Consider the following 17,415-nt stretch of genomic DNA (forward strand, 5'->3'; position numbering starts at 1 on the left):
CGGGGTTAACACCCCTAGTCTTACGACAAGTGCCATGGGATCTTTAATGACTTCAGAGTCAGGACACCCGTTTAACGTCCCATCCGAAAGACAGCACCCTACACAGGGCAGTGCCCTGGGGCATTGGGATATTCTTTTTAGACCAGAGGAAAGAGTGCCTCCTACTGGCCCTCCAACACCACTTCCAGCAGCACCTGGTCTCCCATCCAGGACCAACCCTGCTTAGCTTCAGAAGCAAGCCAGCAGTGGTATGTAGGGTGGTATGCTGCTGGCTTATAAGGTCCCACAGTTGTCAGTGCATGTCAGAGTAAAAACCAAGCCATGAGGCTGAAGGAATTCAACGTAGAGCTCAGAGACAGGATTGTGTCAAGGCACAGATCTGGGGAAGGGTACAAAAAAAATTCTGCAGCATTGAAGGTCCCCAAGAACAGGGTGACCTTCATCATTCTTAAATGGAAGAAGTTTGGAAGCACCAGTACTCTTCCTAGAGGGGGGGGGGGCGGGGGCCTTGGTCAGGCCCTTCTGCAGCACTCCACCAATCAGGCCTTTATGGTAGAGTTGCCAGACGGAAGCCACTCCTCATTAAAAGGCACATGACAGCCCACTTGGCATTTGCCAAAAGGCACCTAAAGGACTCTGACCATGAAAATCAAGATTCTCTGGTCTGATGAAACCAAGATTGATCCTTGATGAAAACCTGTCCCAGAGCGCTCAGGATCTCAGACTGGGTCGAAGGTTCACCTTCCAACAGGACAGCGACCCTAAGCACACAGCCAAGAAAACGCAGGAGTGGCTTCGGGACAAGTCTCTGAATGTCCTTGAGTGGCCCATCCAGAACCTGGACTTCAACCCTATCGAACATCTCTGTAGAGACCTGAAAATAGCTGTACAGAGATGCTCTCCATACAACCTGACAAAGCTTGAGAGGATCTGCAGAGAAGAATGGGAGAAACTCCACAAATACAGGAGTGCCAAGCTCGTAGCGTCATAATCAAGAAGGCTCGAGGCTGTAATCAGGTGCTTCAACGAAGTACTGAGTAAAGGGTCTGAATACTTATGTAAATGTGAAATTGTTTTTTACATTTGCTAAAATTTCTAAAAACGTTTTTTTGCTTTGTCATTATGGGGTATTGTGTGTGGATTTATGAGGGGGGAAATTATTGAATCCATTGTAGAATAAGGCTGTAATGTAACGAAATGTGGATAAATTCAAAGGGCCTGAATACTTTCCGAATTCACAGTGCCTTCAGGAAGTATTCACACCCCCTTGACTCCTTCCACATTTTGTTTTGTTACAGTCTGCATTTAAAATGGATTAAATTGAGATTTTCATTTGTCACTGTCCTATACACAATACCCCATAATGTCAAAGTGGAATTATGTTTTTCAACATTTTTACAAATGAATGAAAAACTGAAATGTCTTGAGTCAATTACTATTCAAGTTGAGGATGGGTCAACAACATTGTAGTTACTCAACAAAACGAACATAATTGACAGTGAAAAGAAGGAAGCCTGTATAGAATAACAAATATTCAAAAAATGCTTCCTGTTTTGAAATAAGGCAAAAACTGCAAAAAAATGTGGCAAAGAAATGTCCAGAATATAAAGCGTTATGTTTGGTGAAAATCCAACACAACACATCACTGAGTACCACTTCTCATATTTTCAAGCATGGGTTTATTTTCAAGCGTCATGTTATGGGTATGCTTGTCATCGGCAAGGACTAGGGAGTTTGTTATGATAAAAAGAAACGGAATAGAGCTAAGCACAAGTAAAATTCTAGATGAAAACCTGGTTGTCTGCTTTCCATCAGATCTTGGGAGACAAATTCACTTTTCAGCAGGACAATAACTTAAAACACATGGCCAACTATACACTGGAGTTGCTTACCAAGATGACATTGAATGTTACTGAGTGGCCTAGTTAGAGTTTTGACTCAATTTTCAGCCAGGTGTACAAAGTTGTTAGAGACTTACTCAGAAAGACTGCCAAAGGATATTTTAACATGTATTGACTCAGGGGGTTGAATACTTCTACTCATGAATACTCAGTATATATTAGTGGTATTTTTCAATTTTTCTGTAATTTAAAATAAATAAATAATTATCCACTTTGACAGAGTATTTTGTGTAGATCATTGACCAAAAAAAACACACTTTGTAACACAGCAAAATGTGCAAGAAGTTTAGGTGTGTATACATTTATAGATACAAGTGCACTCAGAAATGCGCACACACCGAGAGGGAGACACACACATACACAAACGCGCACACACACAGCGACACATAGTGAAGAGCTCCAGTAGCAGGCCAGGGGACAGGCTGATGTCTCTTTGTGTCCCTCCCCTCTCAGGAGCTGTATGATGCAGGCGGACTCTGAGAAGCTGAGGCAGGCCTGGATCAAAGCTGTCCAGAACAGCATCGCCACCGCCTTCAGGGAGCAGGGAGAGGACGCTGAGGTGAGTCACCACACACTGGGTTAACTTATGCAATCCATCCATTATCTCAATGTCAGGACGAAAATAATCAGACATACTTTGTAGACAAAAGATGTGAACAAAAATAAAGGATATCCCTCTAGTGTGCTGCAACCCCTCTGTGTGTTTGTGCGTATCTGTCTTGCCTGACAAATCTATGTGGTCTGTGACAATAGGCAATAAAGTAATCTTCTTCTAGAGAGTGAGTGTGTGTGTGTGTGTGTGTCTTGTGTATAACATCATGTACTCGACTTTCCACACCAGAAGCTGGACCGGAAGTCTTCCACGTCGACTGGCAGCCTGGAATCAGGCGGCGAGCCCAAAGAAAAGTCACTAAAGGGGGAGAGTGCCCTCCAGAGGGTCATGGTCATTGGGGGCAATGCCTGCTGCTGCGACTGTGGCCAGCCTGACCCTCGCTGGGCCAGCATCAACCTGGGCATCACCCTCTGCATCCAGTGCTCTGGAATACACAGGTACATTCCTATCACTGCAAATACTACACACCAAGGCACTACTGTATACAAGTACCAAACTTCATATGTATTCACCAACGTACTATACCGAAGTACCATCAAGATGACACTGAGATAATACTTTGGACTTATCTTACAATGGTATTATAAAGGTACTATACAACAAGGTACTAGACTGGTGCTATACAACAGTACAAATGTTCAACGTTTTGTTACTAGATGGAAATAATAATACAAAAAATCAAAGGCTCAGCAAATTTGGCCCCAAGTACATTTTGGACTGTACTCTCTTACTGACTGTACACTCCCACCTTGTGGCCACAGCACACACTACACCCTCAATGGACCAGCATGTAATGCAAACTACACAGCCTTTGGAGCTGTGTGGAGTCATTTAGTTATTTTTAGACAATATCATTGATGTTTGAGTTGCTAACAGACTCTCCATCTGCAGGAGTCTGGGGGTCCATTTCTCCAAGGTGCGCTCGCTCACCCTGGACTCATGGGAACCGGAACTACTCAAGGTGAGAAAAGAGAGAGAGAGTGGGAGGAGGGTTTGCCTAACAGATGGGCCTAAAGGTGTCCACATGCTTCCCAGACGAAACAGTTCCTACATATATTATGACAACATTTTGTGACATGTTTGTCTACGCCCCTTTGCCGGTGATTGGTCAACAGTAGGGATTCTTCAATAAAGTCTTTGTTGTCATTCTATTGAGAAAAACTGAACCAAACAACAGGTGTAAAATTGCGTGAATTAATGACAAATTTCTTGAGTTATTTTAGATTAATTCAGACTATTTTGAGGAAGTGTATACTGGCTGCGGCGTCTCAAAATGGACAAACAGTATTATTGCCGCTTTTTTTTCTTGTTTTTCAAGCTAAGTTCTTTTAAGGGAGTATGCAAGAACACTTGTTTGGACGGGCGAACTGAAGCATGCAGAAGTCTTAAGGCAGCTTACATACTTAATTGTCTCTTTCAGACTTTCACATACTCAGACTCTTTTACATTCATTGGTGACAAATAAATGCTCAAATGTAATGGTTACAGATTACAGCGGACTTCACGTCATGACTTTATGGCTACGTTTACACAGGCAGCCCAGTTCTGATCTTTTGCCCAATTATTGAGGGGGAAAATCTGACTTGGGCGGCCTATATAAACACAGCCAAAACGTCATGACTTAACCGACTTTTTATATGTCATGATTTTACATGCCTGACTTTATATGTCACTTTACATTAAATGTGGCATGTTGTCCTCTGAATGTGCTGGTTAATTTTGACACATAGTAACTTTATTCCTTGTTTGTTTGTGTGTGTGTGGTACACAGCTGATGTGTGAGCTGGGGAACGGGGTCATCAACCAGATCTACGAGGCTCGGAGAGAGGAACTGGGAGCCAAGAAGCCAAGGCCAGCAGACCCCAGGTACGGTACTGCAACTTCTCTGTCTACCATCATGGAGACAAGGGTGGCGATGGTTAACGTTAACCATTGGTTTGGCCATTGATTGGATTGATTGATGATGACGAATATTAACATTAAAGGGACAATTCATGGCACTTGCAACATTAGAGTTGTGGATTATTCATCCATGAACCTCATTAAATAAACACTGTACAGCTAGTCGATTTGGATAAAAGCATCTGAAAAATTACATTCTATTTCTATTAAATAAATAAAGGGTAGCCCCACATAAGTAGCAAGTGTGATACTACAGCATGTGTGTAATAGTATTGCTCAAAGACTGCCATCTTTCCTTGGGTTGCCAGATTGGTTTAATTTGTTGAATTCACTCTCAAGATTGCTTGCCGTATTTGCCTGGGTTGCCAGATTTGTTCAGTTTGTTGAATTCACTTTCCCTCTGCATCCCATGTCTTTCCCCAGGCAGGAGATCGAGGCCTACATCAGGGCCAAGTACGTGGACCGGCATTTCGTGCGGCGCCCGTCTGACGAGGAGCTGCGCTCCAAGGTGGTGTCCCTGTCCAAGCAAGAGAAGAGGCTGAGCAGCAGTTCGGAGCACCTGCCTCCCCGGCCGCCCCCGCCCACGCCCAAACTCCGGCCCGCCTCCAATTCCTCAAGTCAGTCAGGTAGGTGTCAACAAGTCCCGGATCCAGTCTCTTAAAGGTGCAGCACAAAAACGCCAATCATAGCACCTGTTCCTCTTCCTCTTTGATTTTACACTTGCGAAGACCCCATCCCTCTCAGTCCTCCAAAACAAAAACAATCAAGCATTAGGGCCTGTTACTGTTGTTATTATTATTGACCAAAAATACAGTACCAGCTATGGAGTGTGCCTTTTTAAAGGTACGGCAACAGAATTGCGCTACACTAGTATAATAGAACAACACCATGTCATGCTCAGGACACACAACAGAAGGCACCTTCTCTCCCATCTTCTCTCTTTTTGCTCTCTCTCTTTGAGGTAGCCTAGCCTGTAGTCTTAACTGCTTGTGCTTCTATCCTCTCCTTTCAATCCCTCTCTTCTCCACCCTCCTCCGGCTGCTCTGTGCTTCTGGACTAACCCCTTCCCCCTCGCTGCCTTTTATTCTTTCCTTCCTACCCTTCCACCTCGTGCCCTTTACTCTCCGACACCATCCATTGTCCTTGCCTAGCTGCCACCAAGGGCTTGGAGGCCCGCCGTGACTCTCTCTTCTGTCCAGACGAGCTTGACTCGCTCTTCTCCTACTTTGACACCTCCGCCAAGCTTAGGAGCAGTAAGTACGGTTCTGTGTGTTTCGCTCTCCACCTCCCTCCACCCATCTGTACTCACCGCTCAGGCTGTCGACTAATACCCATTCCATCCCCCTAACACAACCCCAATCTCACTCTCTAAATGGATAGTGCAGTCATCTTGAATGTATTGGTGTGGAGCATACCATGTGTTCCTCTCAGGGTTGTCTCATCACGTGGTTGTGGTTAGTGACTTGTTTAGGGGTTATCGTGGCTGTGGGGTCAGCCGGGAAATGGCTTCACTGGGTGTGGTGGCCAAAGTACACTGACTTCTCTAACCACTTGGTTGAAGTTGGTGAATGTGTGTGCGCTGTTGTGCTGTTGTGTAGTGACTGTGAGTGATTGTGACTGTTTGGTCCCCCGCAGTAAGAAGTGCGGACAGTGGCATCCAGAACAGTGCTGATGGGAGTAGGGAGATGCTGGCCACCATCCCCTCCACAAACAGCCTGGCTGAAGCAGGTAAGACACATACACACCAGCCTGATGAGTCTCACTTGTACCCAGCCTATAGTGAAATATAGCTAGCTGTTCAATAACCCTATACATGTGCACACATTGAAACTGGAACGCCATATCTTATTTAAATTCCTTTATTTAAATATACTTCTGATTGCCATGACAACAAACAATTTACACCTTGATAACTCCTGATAACCCTTTTACTCCCTCTCTCTTTTTCTACCCCTCCCCCCACCCCCAGAAGCTGCTGAGGCGCCTCCCATGACTATGCCTGCCACCCTGCCCCCTCCGTCGCCCTGTAAGGAGGTGGTGGTGTTCTCGGAGCCCAAGGAGTACTCCCCGGGACTGCAGCTGTACTGGGCCTCGTGTGCACGCAGCCTGCCTGACATGGCCGAGGCCCTGGCCCACGGAGCAGAGGTCAACTGGGTCAACACCGACAACGATAAGAGAACCCCGCTCATCATGGCTGTGCAGGGGGTGAGATGGATGGATAGGATACTTGAGTATTGTGGACAGGCATGGGGAGTGTGTGTGTTCTTCGTGTGTTAAATGGACTGGTCCTTTTCTAAACATCTGTCACCTGTATGCGTGTGTAAATTTGCATTTCATACCTATTATTCCAGGGCTCTTTGGTGACCTGTGAGTTCCTTCTCCAAAATGCGGCCAACGTGAACCAGCAGGACGCCCAGGGCCGAGGACCACTTCACCACGCCACCATCCTGGGTCACACTGGGTCAGTCTCCCCCTCACTACTTACCACTACCACATCCTCCACTCTTTTACTAGGCCCGTTAAAGACCCCATACAATGACTGCTCTTATAGAGTAGACATTAGAGGCCTGTACAAAAAATACAGCTCCAGCATTAAAGGTCTGTTATTCCTAGACGATTTCACTTGGCTTAATAAGATAAGACTGCTTCTTTGACTCCATCTCAGTCATCTGACCTTTTTTTATGTGTTTTGGTTTAGATTAAAGCCATTATGTCAAGCCTCCGCTAAGGCGGTTTGTAAATGATTTGACCATAATAGACCAGGGTAGTATTTGAGGTTATTTGTGTTTGAGGTTAATTGTGGTGACCCAAGTTGACAGTCTATGATCTTTAAGTTCATGTTGGGGTAAAATTTATTGGTCCTTTTGAATTTTTGTTCTCCAATACAGTCAAGTGTGTTTATTCCTGAAAAGAGGAGCCAATCAGAAAGCGGCAGACATTGAAGAGAAAACGCCACTATCCATGGCAGTGGACGCTGCCAATGCAGACATTGTCACATTGTGAGTGTTGTGCCTGTTGGCCTTTTTTAATAGAATATATACAGTAGATACTGGATACGTAAAGTGCGTTTATTTAAAAATATATAATGGATACCTGTAACCTTTAAATAAAAGCTAACATTCTGTGTTTGCATCATTAAAATTGTACCGTACACGGGTTGGCAAAACATGAAAGAATTAAGTGACTGTTCTTTCCCCATATCAATCTCTTAACTTTTGTTCAAATCTCGCTCCACCCTCCCTTTTTCCCAGGCTGCGATTGGCCAAGATGAATGAGGAGATGCGGGAGGCGGAGGGGCCCTACATGCAGTCAGGTCAATATTCCACCAACAGCCCCACCGAGATGCAATACAGGAAGTGCATGCAGGAGTTTATTAACCTGCAGCTGGATGAAGCCTAGAGACAGTAGAGCCCAAACAGACAGACAGGACTGGCATCATATCTTTAATAAGCAGACATTTGATGTCCTGTGTTGTTGTTCAATACCTCTATGAAGACTCAGGTCAGCCAGGTGGTAAGCTAAGCTGCATCTTGTGTCTGGAGAAAGGTGCTAGACTTTTATTTACGTGACCGGGGTCAAAGCCATTCGCCGTAGAGCCAGTGTTTTGACTAGTGAACAGCGGTGTCTCGCTGCTCCTTTGAAGTCGTGGCTCTTGTTGTCTGATGCGTTCCAACTTTCAAACAGCCATGTCTTTATTAGTTGCAATGTCTATTCAAAGAGAACTTGCAACAGAGGTCGTCATGACTATCAAATAGCAGTCAAGACTATGTTACGTCAGTCTTGACTATCAGGCAATAATCCTGACTTTTTGAATGACAGTTTTGACAGTCAGACTGTTGAGTAGCTAGCAGTGTTGCCATGCACCAGGTGTGATTATTAGTGATTTACCTTAGAGAATATTTATATGCATATTCCTGATATGCTTATGCAATATTTCAGTGTGTTACATGCTTGTATGTTTCCCACAGTGAGTCTTAAATTCCTGTGTAAAAGACCTTGTCTTGTTTGACATTTTTATCGTTACAAGGAAGTATTAATCTTGGCACATTTAATTTTGTGAAATTGACTTCGGAAAGAATTTATTTTAAAACAACAATTGGATCCATATAAGCATAAAAATTGTTGTAAATTATGTATTGTACATAAATATACATACATTTCTATATCATAACAGTATTAAGCAGAATAGGAAGTAAAGTTGAGAGAGATTCTCTGAAGTAAAACAACACTGCGTGAGTGCTGTGGCTTCTGTGCTTGCATCCTTGTATTAGTTTTTTTTGTATTGTGTGGTATTTTATACACCTGTTTTAAGCTTTGATTTGATTGTTAGTCTACCTGGTTACAGTATGATGCCTGTCAAAATTGAACATTTTCCCCCACTGGGAATCCTGTTCTTTGTCTGACTTTTGACAACATTAATTGACTGTCCTTAATGTTAGCTGACACTATTTAGGGTGTGAATTTAAGTTTAGATATGGGATATCAAGGTGGTAGAGGGCAGTAGTATAGAAAAGTATCCATATTTAACCATTTACATTATTTTACCACATACTAGTTATATAATTACCTTAAACTTATTGGAGTTTAGAAGAAAAAAATGTCAATATAGAACAGTGTGAAGCTCACTCGAGTATTGTTGGAAAATAATGAATGAATGAAATGTACCGCTCTTTCATTCTTCATCTCCCCGCTCTCGTAGTCTGTGCCCCTGGCAATGCCCCCGGGCCAGATGGGTAATTTAAAGGACAAAAAGCACTTTTATCAGACTGCTCCTAGAAGTCCATATAAGACTCCCCTTAGCACTTACTGAACCCTGATCCTGGCCAAAGGGGATGGATACCAGCTGAAAGAGAACACACAGAGACTATGTTGAGCAGGTTGGACAGCCCAGAGGCAAGACATGTACCTCCCCCTTGGTTGTCTGATATATGTCAATGGTGGTCTCATGTAGTCCTGCTCTGTGACCCGCCAGTGTGTGTGAGTGTGCACTGAGGAGATTGATTTTAATGATTGTGATGAATAGCGCAGTTCCTGAAAGGTTTTGTCTATAGGCCTTTGTATGTCGGATTCAGTCTTTGACGATTATCACGTCACACTGTGCAATGTTACCAAATTGGCCACGTCAGCAGACATAGGCATCGGTGTATTTTGATCTGCGCATGAACCAGCACACTGCTTTTCCGCGAGTGAAGTGAGTTCGGAAAAACTGGAAGTATGCCAACTTTATATGTCCAAACAGGCTTTCCCAAAATAAAATGGACGCTGTGGTAGAACGTTTATTTTGATTGCTGATTTTGTGCATTTATCAAAATCCCATCAGGTAGCCGGCTTTCAGATGTCATGTAAACAAGATTATTAGGGAAATCGTTCTTCTTGCACAGCATGTACATGTTTAAATCGAACAATTATATTAATCTGACTAATCACAATAATATTAATCATTAGTGCTGGCTGTGTTCCTATTGGTCTGTCACCGTGGATCGGCTCATAACACCAGCCACACTACAGGATAAAGGCCCCCAAAAAGTTGGTCGGAGCCTACGACTGCATGTAGTGGTACTTAATTGGCAGACCCTACGTGCCAAGACATCCGACAATCGTTTACGACCTAAGAATTTGCCCACGACTTGGAAACTTTGTCGGGGGGTGACAAAATCATGACATAAGATGGGTAAAATCGTAGTCTGCAAAGGCCTTAAGGCTAGAGTTTGCAGTGTGTGTCTGACAGGGTAAGGAAACAACTTGTGCAATTACCTCTGGTGGCCACAAGAGTGCTGCATTTAGAAATTCCCCCCTATTCACCGAATGAGTGGAATATACTGAGGGCTAACAGTTGCGTTTGAATAGCAGCCTAGGTGACAGCATGTTGCTCTTTGGACTTGACGTAATGTAGGCTACTGGATATTTTTCCTCACTATGTAGATTCAGTCAATGACCATAGATTATTGGACCTGTAACAAGAAGGATACTTGATTGAATACGACTGTCCACGTACCGTTTTCCTCAATATAACTTCTGTCATGCTTTAAAAAAGCGATGTGAGTGATTATTATTGCCTTAAGGTCAAGAGCAAATACAGTAGTGTGGATACAGTAGTGTTGATTACAAAGACAATGTTTAACACTTTGTTAGTGAAGGAACCTGAAGTGTATGAATGGATCCAATTGAAGTGTGGAACGAGGCTGTCTTGTTACTTAGTCTTTCTTTAACTTCACTTTTCTTTGTTCTGTACTGTTCTCTTTTTTCCTCTCTCTCCTCCCCGGAGTTTGTGCCTTTCTTCTGTTCTCTCGTTTCTTTTGGGTGCTGAGGCCAACACAGCTGTATTTTTGTACATAAATCATGCACTTTAAATACAATACAGTTGCTAACAAAACTAATCTTGTGGTCATTTTTTCCCGCATCACAATTCACTGCAAAGAGAGGGCTCCTTACCTTGGTATTGCTTCAGGCCTTCACACTGCTCAAACATTGTGGTGCTGCTTCTTTCTTTCATTCTGTCACCTCTTTCTCCTCCACATAATGTGCTTTCTCTCTACTGAGCCACAGTGACACTTTAACAGGTATGGCCAACTTCCTATATTTCTTTCCCTCGCTCTTCAAACCCCTCACCTATATCATGTGCATGCATGTCTGTGACAACCGTTTGAGCTCTCAAAAACTTTCCTTCCGCAGTCTTGCGTTGTATTATACAATAGCAACTTGTTTTCTGCTCTGTAAGTCTCTGCTAGTCTTTTACTTACACTGTAATGGTTTACTTTGTACTTGCAGGAGATGAAACCTACCAAGACATTTTCCAGGACTTTTCCCAGATGGCGTCAAACGACCCGGAGAAGCTGAACCGCTACCAGCAGTACGACTCGCAACAGAGGCCATGAGGGAGATGCTACAACTCAGGAGGACCCGCCTGGAAGTGTGCAGATAGGTCCGCAATTCTAACGGGGTGTGCTCAGCACCAGACGGCCGTTTCTCCAGAACCTCAATGGTGAAGGTGTCTGTCATATATCGCTTTTTAATGGTCTACATTTTTACCCCTCGAGTAAAAAATACATTTCAATGTGGTGTTTTGTTGTTGATCCATAATAAGCACCTTTTGGTAGCATGTTTTCATAGCATTGATCTATTGTATATTAAGCTACAAGCGAGATTCATGATGTCACAATGTTAAACATTAAGGTTAATGGTCATCCTCCAGGTTAACATATCCTGCCATCTTACTTAATTGCACAAGGTCCCACTTTCCTAGTCTTAAGTCATCACTGATGTTTACAGTGAAACTTTGAGTCGATGTAGAGTGCACGTTGCTGGTTTGTCACTCTTCCGATAAAAGCCCATAATGTGGCACATGCAAAGATTTTGATAGTGGGTATTTTTGATGACAATACTTGTGATTTTAGGGGTAAAAATGAATTGTCAGATACCAGACTAGTTATCTGTTTGTGTGGGGTAGTGTTTTTGTTTTGTTGTGTGGGGGAAAACAAGCCTTATGATGTTTTGGAGTATCATTTCATATTCAATCTCATTTTGGGATTGAACCCGGAAGCCAGCCGCACCAATGTGTCGGAGGAAACACTATACAAGTCAGCGTGCATGCGCCCGGCCCGCCACACGAGTCGCTAGAGCGCGATGGGACAAGGACATCCCGGCCGGCCAAACCCTCCACTAACCCGGACGATGCTGGGCCAATTGTGCGCCGCATCTCAGTTGCGGCCGGCTGCGACACAGCCTGGGATTGAACCCGGGTCTGTAGTGACGCCTCTAGCACTGCCTTAGACCGCTGCGCCACTCGGGAGGCACTGTGTTTGGCCCTTTCTGTATGTTCATGTTTGAGTTTAGGTCCCCATATTGTAGTACCCGCTGTTTCTGAAATTCAAACTCAAGTATTTTTGCCTCCTGCTCATTGGATAGCAAAAAACAACACCTACAAACAATCAGTGTAGAGGAGGAGACCGGTAACCTTTTACTGCACTGGGCTAAATCATGGTAATCTTAAACAAATCTACAAACCTCATGGTTATGGGCTTAAAAACAATACACCTGTATGTACCATGTCAGAGTTTAAATGTATTAAATTGAGTTTATATCCCAATATTACACACACACACACACATCACAAAACTGTTTGAGATACACCAGATGTGTGTTTATAATTATGAAAAATATTAACATTCCACCCATGAGGCCAAAGGTGCTTTTGGTCATTGACTGCAGGAAAGTGCTACAGAAGGATTTCTGAGACTTGGGTGAATGGGCAAGACAAAATATTTAAGTGCCTTTGAATGGGGTATGGTAGTACTTGAGTGTTTCAAGAACTGCAACGCTGCTGGGTTTTTCAAAAATGTCCAGTGTGTATCAGGAATGGTCCACCAACCAAAGGACATCCAACTGTGGGCTGTGGGAAGCAACGGAGTCAACATGGGCCAGTATTCCTTTAGAATGCTTTCGACAACTTGTAGAGTCCATGCCCCGACAAATTGAGTCTTTTCTGAGGGCAAAGGGGGGGTGCAACTCAATATTCTGTGGATACATACTACTGTCACTCTTTTCGGCATTGCATTTACAATACGAAGAGCTCTTCAGCCCGTTATACCTGGTGCTAACATGCTTCCTGTGTCCGTATCGGCTCCACATTCTGATTATGCCCACATTTTTATACCTGCCAAAAAAAAAAGATTCCTGACTACTTCTGGATGTAGTCTGGAACGTAACATTTCTTTGACTCTCACCTATAAAAACCCACCCACTGACCAGTCGCTAGGCTCGGCCCACTGAGCTTTCATCCAACCAATCAATTCATCCCTGAAGGTGGTCAGGAAGATCTGTTCTTCAAATTGTCTATACCTGTCTAAAAATGTGGGCACAATCAGAATGTGGACAAGATCAGGACATGTTATCAGCAGGTATAAACGGGGCTATACTTAATACAACATGGGATATCTCTTGTACAGCTTTTGTATATGCCTACGTTAAATATAAAGTAGTGGTACCAGAATAATTAAATAAGCTCTTGTAAATGCTGTTCATTTTCTTAAATTTTGTCTTTTTATATTTTCTCTCCCTATACCACTCATATGTATACTATCCATGTAATTAAGGACTATATTACACTTACTGCAAATAGTGGACTGAAAATGTATTGCTGAATATTGAATTGTTTGTTTGCTTGTTTGTCAGATTGATTTTATAAATACATTTTCCGTTGTGATTTTGTCTTCATGAATTTCAACAACAATTACAGCAATAATTAAGGGCTTTATCATACACAAAATTGAGTTTGGCTTCCATATTAAATGTCCTGTCCTCATTTTATCCCTGATACATTGATGTTATCGGTTCCTTCTGAGAAATGTCACCCACTCTCTTCCAAGCAGAGTCCTTACCTCATGAAGGATTTATGTTCCTCCATGGAAGGCAGGCGAATACAAACAATGCATGTGTCTCAGCCTCACAACAGTGGTCACAGAGAAAGGATCACCACGTCGGCAACATAGTGAACATACAGGTAACTGCCAAAATAAAGGAAATAATTGAGTAAATTAGGGATACAACGTATATTGAAAGCAGGTGGTTCCACACAAGTGTGTCTCCTGAGTTAATTAACATCCCATCATCAGTTGCCCATTATTTTAGCTGAGAATGACTAGAAAAAGAGCTTGACTTGAAAGAGGGGTTTCAAAGGGTGTCAGAATCCAGCTCTCAACCTAATTGAAAACCTACATTTATTTATTCATTTTTTATTTAACTAGGCAAGTCAGTTAAGAACACATTATTTACAATGATGCCTACCAAAAGGCCTCCTGCGGGGGCTGGGATGTATAGAGTGCAGTGATGTGTCCTATAAGGAGCATTGGTGGCAAATCTGATGGCCGAATGGTAAAGAACATCTAGCCGCTCGAGAGCACCCTTACCTACCGATCTATAAATTACGCCTCCGTCATCTAGCATGGGTAGGATAGTCATCTGAATCAGGGTTCGTTTGGCAGCTGGGGGTGAAAGAGGAGTGATTACAATAGAGGAAACCAAGTCAAGATTTAGCTTTAGCCTGCAGCTTTGATGTGTAGCCTCTAGCCATACTCCCAAGTACTTGTATGAGTTGACTACCTCGAGCTCTAAACCCTCAGAGATAGTAATCAGACCATGGGGAGAGGGGCATTCTACCGAACCACATTACCTTTGTTTTGGAGGTGTTCAGAACAAGGTTAAGGGTAGAGAAAGCTTGTTGGACACTAAGAAAGCTTTGTTGTAGAGCATTTAACAGCCAGGGAGGGGCAAGCTGAATATAAGACTATCATCTGCATATACATGGATGAGAGTTTCCTACTGCCAGAGCTATGTTGTTGATGTAAATTGAGAAGAGCTTGGGGCCTAGGATTGAGCCTTGGGGTTCTCTCTTGGTGACAGGCAGTGGCAGAGACAACAGATTTTCTGACTATACACTGCACTCTTTGAGAGAGGTAGTTAGCAAACCAGGCCAAAGACCCCAATACTCCTTAGCCGGCCCACAAGAATGGAATTGTCTAGCGTATCAAAAGCTTTGGCAAAGTCAATAAAAATAGCAGCACAACATTGCTTAGAATCAAGGGCAATGGTGACACATCCATAACCTGATCGGAAACCAGATTACATACCAGAGAGAATTCTATAGACATCAATAAAGCCAATCAGTTGATTATTGACAGGTTTTTCCTACACTTTTGATAAACAGGGCAAAATAGAAATAGGCCTATAACAGTTAGGATCCGCTTGATCTTCTGCTTTAAATGAAGGACAAACCGTGGCTGCCTTCCAAGCAATGGGAACCTCCCCAGAAAGAAGAGACGGGTTAAAAAGTTTGGAGATAGGTTTGGTGATGATAGGGGCAGCAACCTTAATGAAGAAAGGGTCTAAACCATCTGACCCAGATGATTCTTTGGGGGTCAAGTTTCAGGAGCTCCTTTAGCACCCCGGACTCAGTGACTGCCTGCAGGGAGAAACTTTGTAGCGGGGCAGGGGAAAAAGAGGGAGAAGCATTGGGATAGTTGCATTAGAAGTGGTGGGAGATGAGGAAATGTTGGACGGGCAAGGAGGCATGGCTGAGTCAAATAGGAATCCTGACTTAATGAAGTGGTGATTAAAGAGCTCAGCCATGTGCTTCTTATCAGTAACAACCACATCAACTTTAAGGGACATGGGCAGCTGTGAGGAGGAGGGTTTATTCTCCATGTCTTTGACCATTTTCCAGAACTTCTTGGGGTTAGACCCACAGAGAGAGATCTGCTCCTTAAAGTAACTAACTTTGGCCTTCCAGATAGCCTGAGTGCACTTATTTCTCATTCGCCTGAATGAGAGCCAGTCAGCCTGAGTATGTGTGTGCCGAGCCTTTCGCCAAATGCAATTCTTGAGGTGGAGTAACTCTGCAAGATCACAGTCAAACCTGTTTTTAATTCTAATTTTCTTTATGGGGATGTGTTTAACAATACCACTGAAAATATCAAAAAAGAAGGTCCAAGCGTCTTCGACAGAGGCCAGTTTCTGAAGGAAGGCTTGCTCATTAAAGTTTCTTAGCAAGCGTCTATGACAAATCAGGACAGGTCGTTTCAGCTGAGCAGCCATTACGAACACAGGTTGTAAAACAGTGATCACTAGGGTCATTACAGAAAACACCAGACTGATACCTATCAGGATTATTTGTGAGGATAACATCAAGAAGAGTAGCCTTTTCTGGGTGTTTGGAGTCATATCTGACTAGACCGGACACACGCGTTTGCCATCGCGCGCATGTTGATTTTGTCTATTCCGACCAGACGGGACTAGGACACGCAGGTTGAAATATCAAAACAAACTTTGAACCAACTATATTAATTTGGGGACACGTCGAAACACATGAAACATTCATGGCCAATTAGCTAGCTTGCTGTTGCTAGCCAATTTGTCCTGGGATATAAACATTGGATTGTTATTTTACCTGAAATCCACAAGGTCCTTTGTAGATTTTTAACCCATTTTGTTTTCTCTACTCCGACAATTAATCCACAGATAAAACGGGAAATCTAGTTAGTTTCTAGTAATCTCTCCTCCTTCAGTCTTCTTCTGTGGACTTTATATGGCGGTTGGCAACCAACTTGTATTACCACCACCACCAACTGGACTGGAGTGTGGGTCTCAATTCATCGGTCAATCATCCACGTGGGTATATGCTCCTAAAAAGGTGGGACTTGCAGCGTGTCACTCGTCAAAAATAGAACCAAGTTCTATTTTAGGGCCTGGCTACGAGGAGCAATTTGGATGAAATTATTGAATAATGTGTACATTTATTTTATAACGCGAGCGGTGTGGTCAGCATATTATGGGAGATTCTGGAGCGGCACCTGAGGTAGCCTTTTCCACCACCGTCAACAAAACACCAAATAATGGAATTTCTCGTGGAAGAATGGTGTCGCATCCCTCAATAAGGTTCCAGACACTTGTAGAATCTATGCCTGGGGTGTCAAACTCATTCCATGGAGGGTCTAGTGTCTGCAGGTGTTTACTTTCAATTAAGCCCTAGACAACCAGGTGTGGGGAGTTCTTTACTAATTAGTGACCTTAATTCATCAATCAAGTAAAAGGGAGGAGAAAAAAACTCGCACACACTCAGTCCTCAGTGGAATGAGTTTGACACCTGTGATCTACGCCAAGGCTCATTGAAGCTGTTCTGGTGGCTCGTGGTGGCCCAATGCCACATTAAGACACTTCCGGTTGAGGTTTCCTTTACTTTGGCAGTTACCGGTACATCCCTGATGGCTTACCCACTTAAATAATTACACTTCGTTTATTTCACCTTGTGCAAAAATGTAAGGCATTCAGTCCTCTATTCCTCCGATGAGCTATGGTGTGTTTAGTCGTGTTACAGGGGAATGGTTTTGGAACAATCACAAAGTGTACTGCTAGCCTGGTCACATAAGTGTATGTGCTATTGGCAATGGAATTACATCTGCTGTGTAGGCCTGTTACTCATAGTTCATTCTTTGGTACTGTATGTAA

General features: G+C 43.3%; 1 protein-coding gene and 1 long non-coding RNA gene across 4 annotated transcripts in view; one reads left to right on the top strand and one right to left on the bottom strand.

The window, feature by feature from the left end:
* The window catches only part of LOC139540689 (arf-GAP with coiled-coil, ANK repeat and PH domain-containing protein 2-like), a 120,471-nt gene extending 106,856 nt beyond the window's left edge, over positions 1–13,615 (top strand). Inside the window, exons 13-24 of one of the 3 annotated variants that reach the window (XR_011668254.1) lie at positions 2,355–2,460; positions 2,743–2,951; positions 3,406–3,475; positions 4,286–4,380; positions 4,840–5,042; positions 5,568–5,669; positions 6,052–6,144; positions 6,386–6,621; positions 6,768–6,877; positions 7,305–7,415; positions 7,668–10,976; positions 11,185–13,615. Coding sequence is in view for 2 of the 3 variants with exons in the window: in XM_071344553.1 (XP_071200654.1) it covers positions 2,355–2,460; positions 2,743–2,951; positions 3,406–3,475; positions 4,286–4,380; positions 4,840–5,042; positions 5,568–5,669; positions 6,052–6,144; positions 6,386–6,621; positions 6,768–6,877; positions 7,305–7,415; positions 7,668–7,729; positions 11,185–11,291 (1,504 nt within the window). In the remaining variant the exon portion in view is untranslated. The remainder of the gene's footprint in view (positions 1–2,354; positions 2,461–2,742; positions 2,952–3,405; positions 3,476–4,285; positions 4,381–4,839; positions 5,043–5,567; positions 5,670–6,051; positions 6,145–6,385; positions 6,622–6,767; positions 6,878–7,304; positions 7,416–7,667; positions 10,977–11,184) is intronic. The other 2 variants (XM_071344553.1, XM_071344554.1) reach the window with 2 other exon arrangements.
* LOC139540691 (uncharacterized) lies at positions 13,050–16,684 on the bottom strand. Its single transcript, XR_011668255.1, has 3 exons — positions 16,358–16,684; positions 14,326–14,396; positions 13,050–13,919 (listed from the first exon to the last, which is right to left on the bottom strand). It is a non-coding gene; the product is annotated as an uncharacterized lncRNA (long non-coding RNA).
* Between the last annotated feature and the right edge of the window lie 731 nt (positions 16,685–17,415).

Source organism: Salvelinus alpinus, chromosome 16, assembly GCF_045679555.1.
Source record: "Salvelinus alpinus chromosome 16, SLU_Salpinus.1, whole genome shotgun sequence".
NCBI lineage: Eukaryota > Metazoa > Chordata > Actinopteri > Salmoniformes > Salmonidae > Salvelinus > Salvelinus alpinus.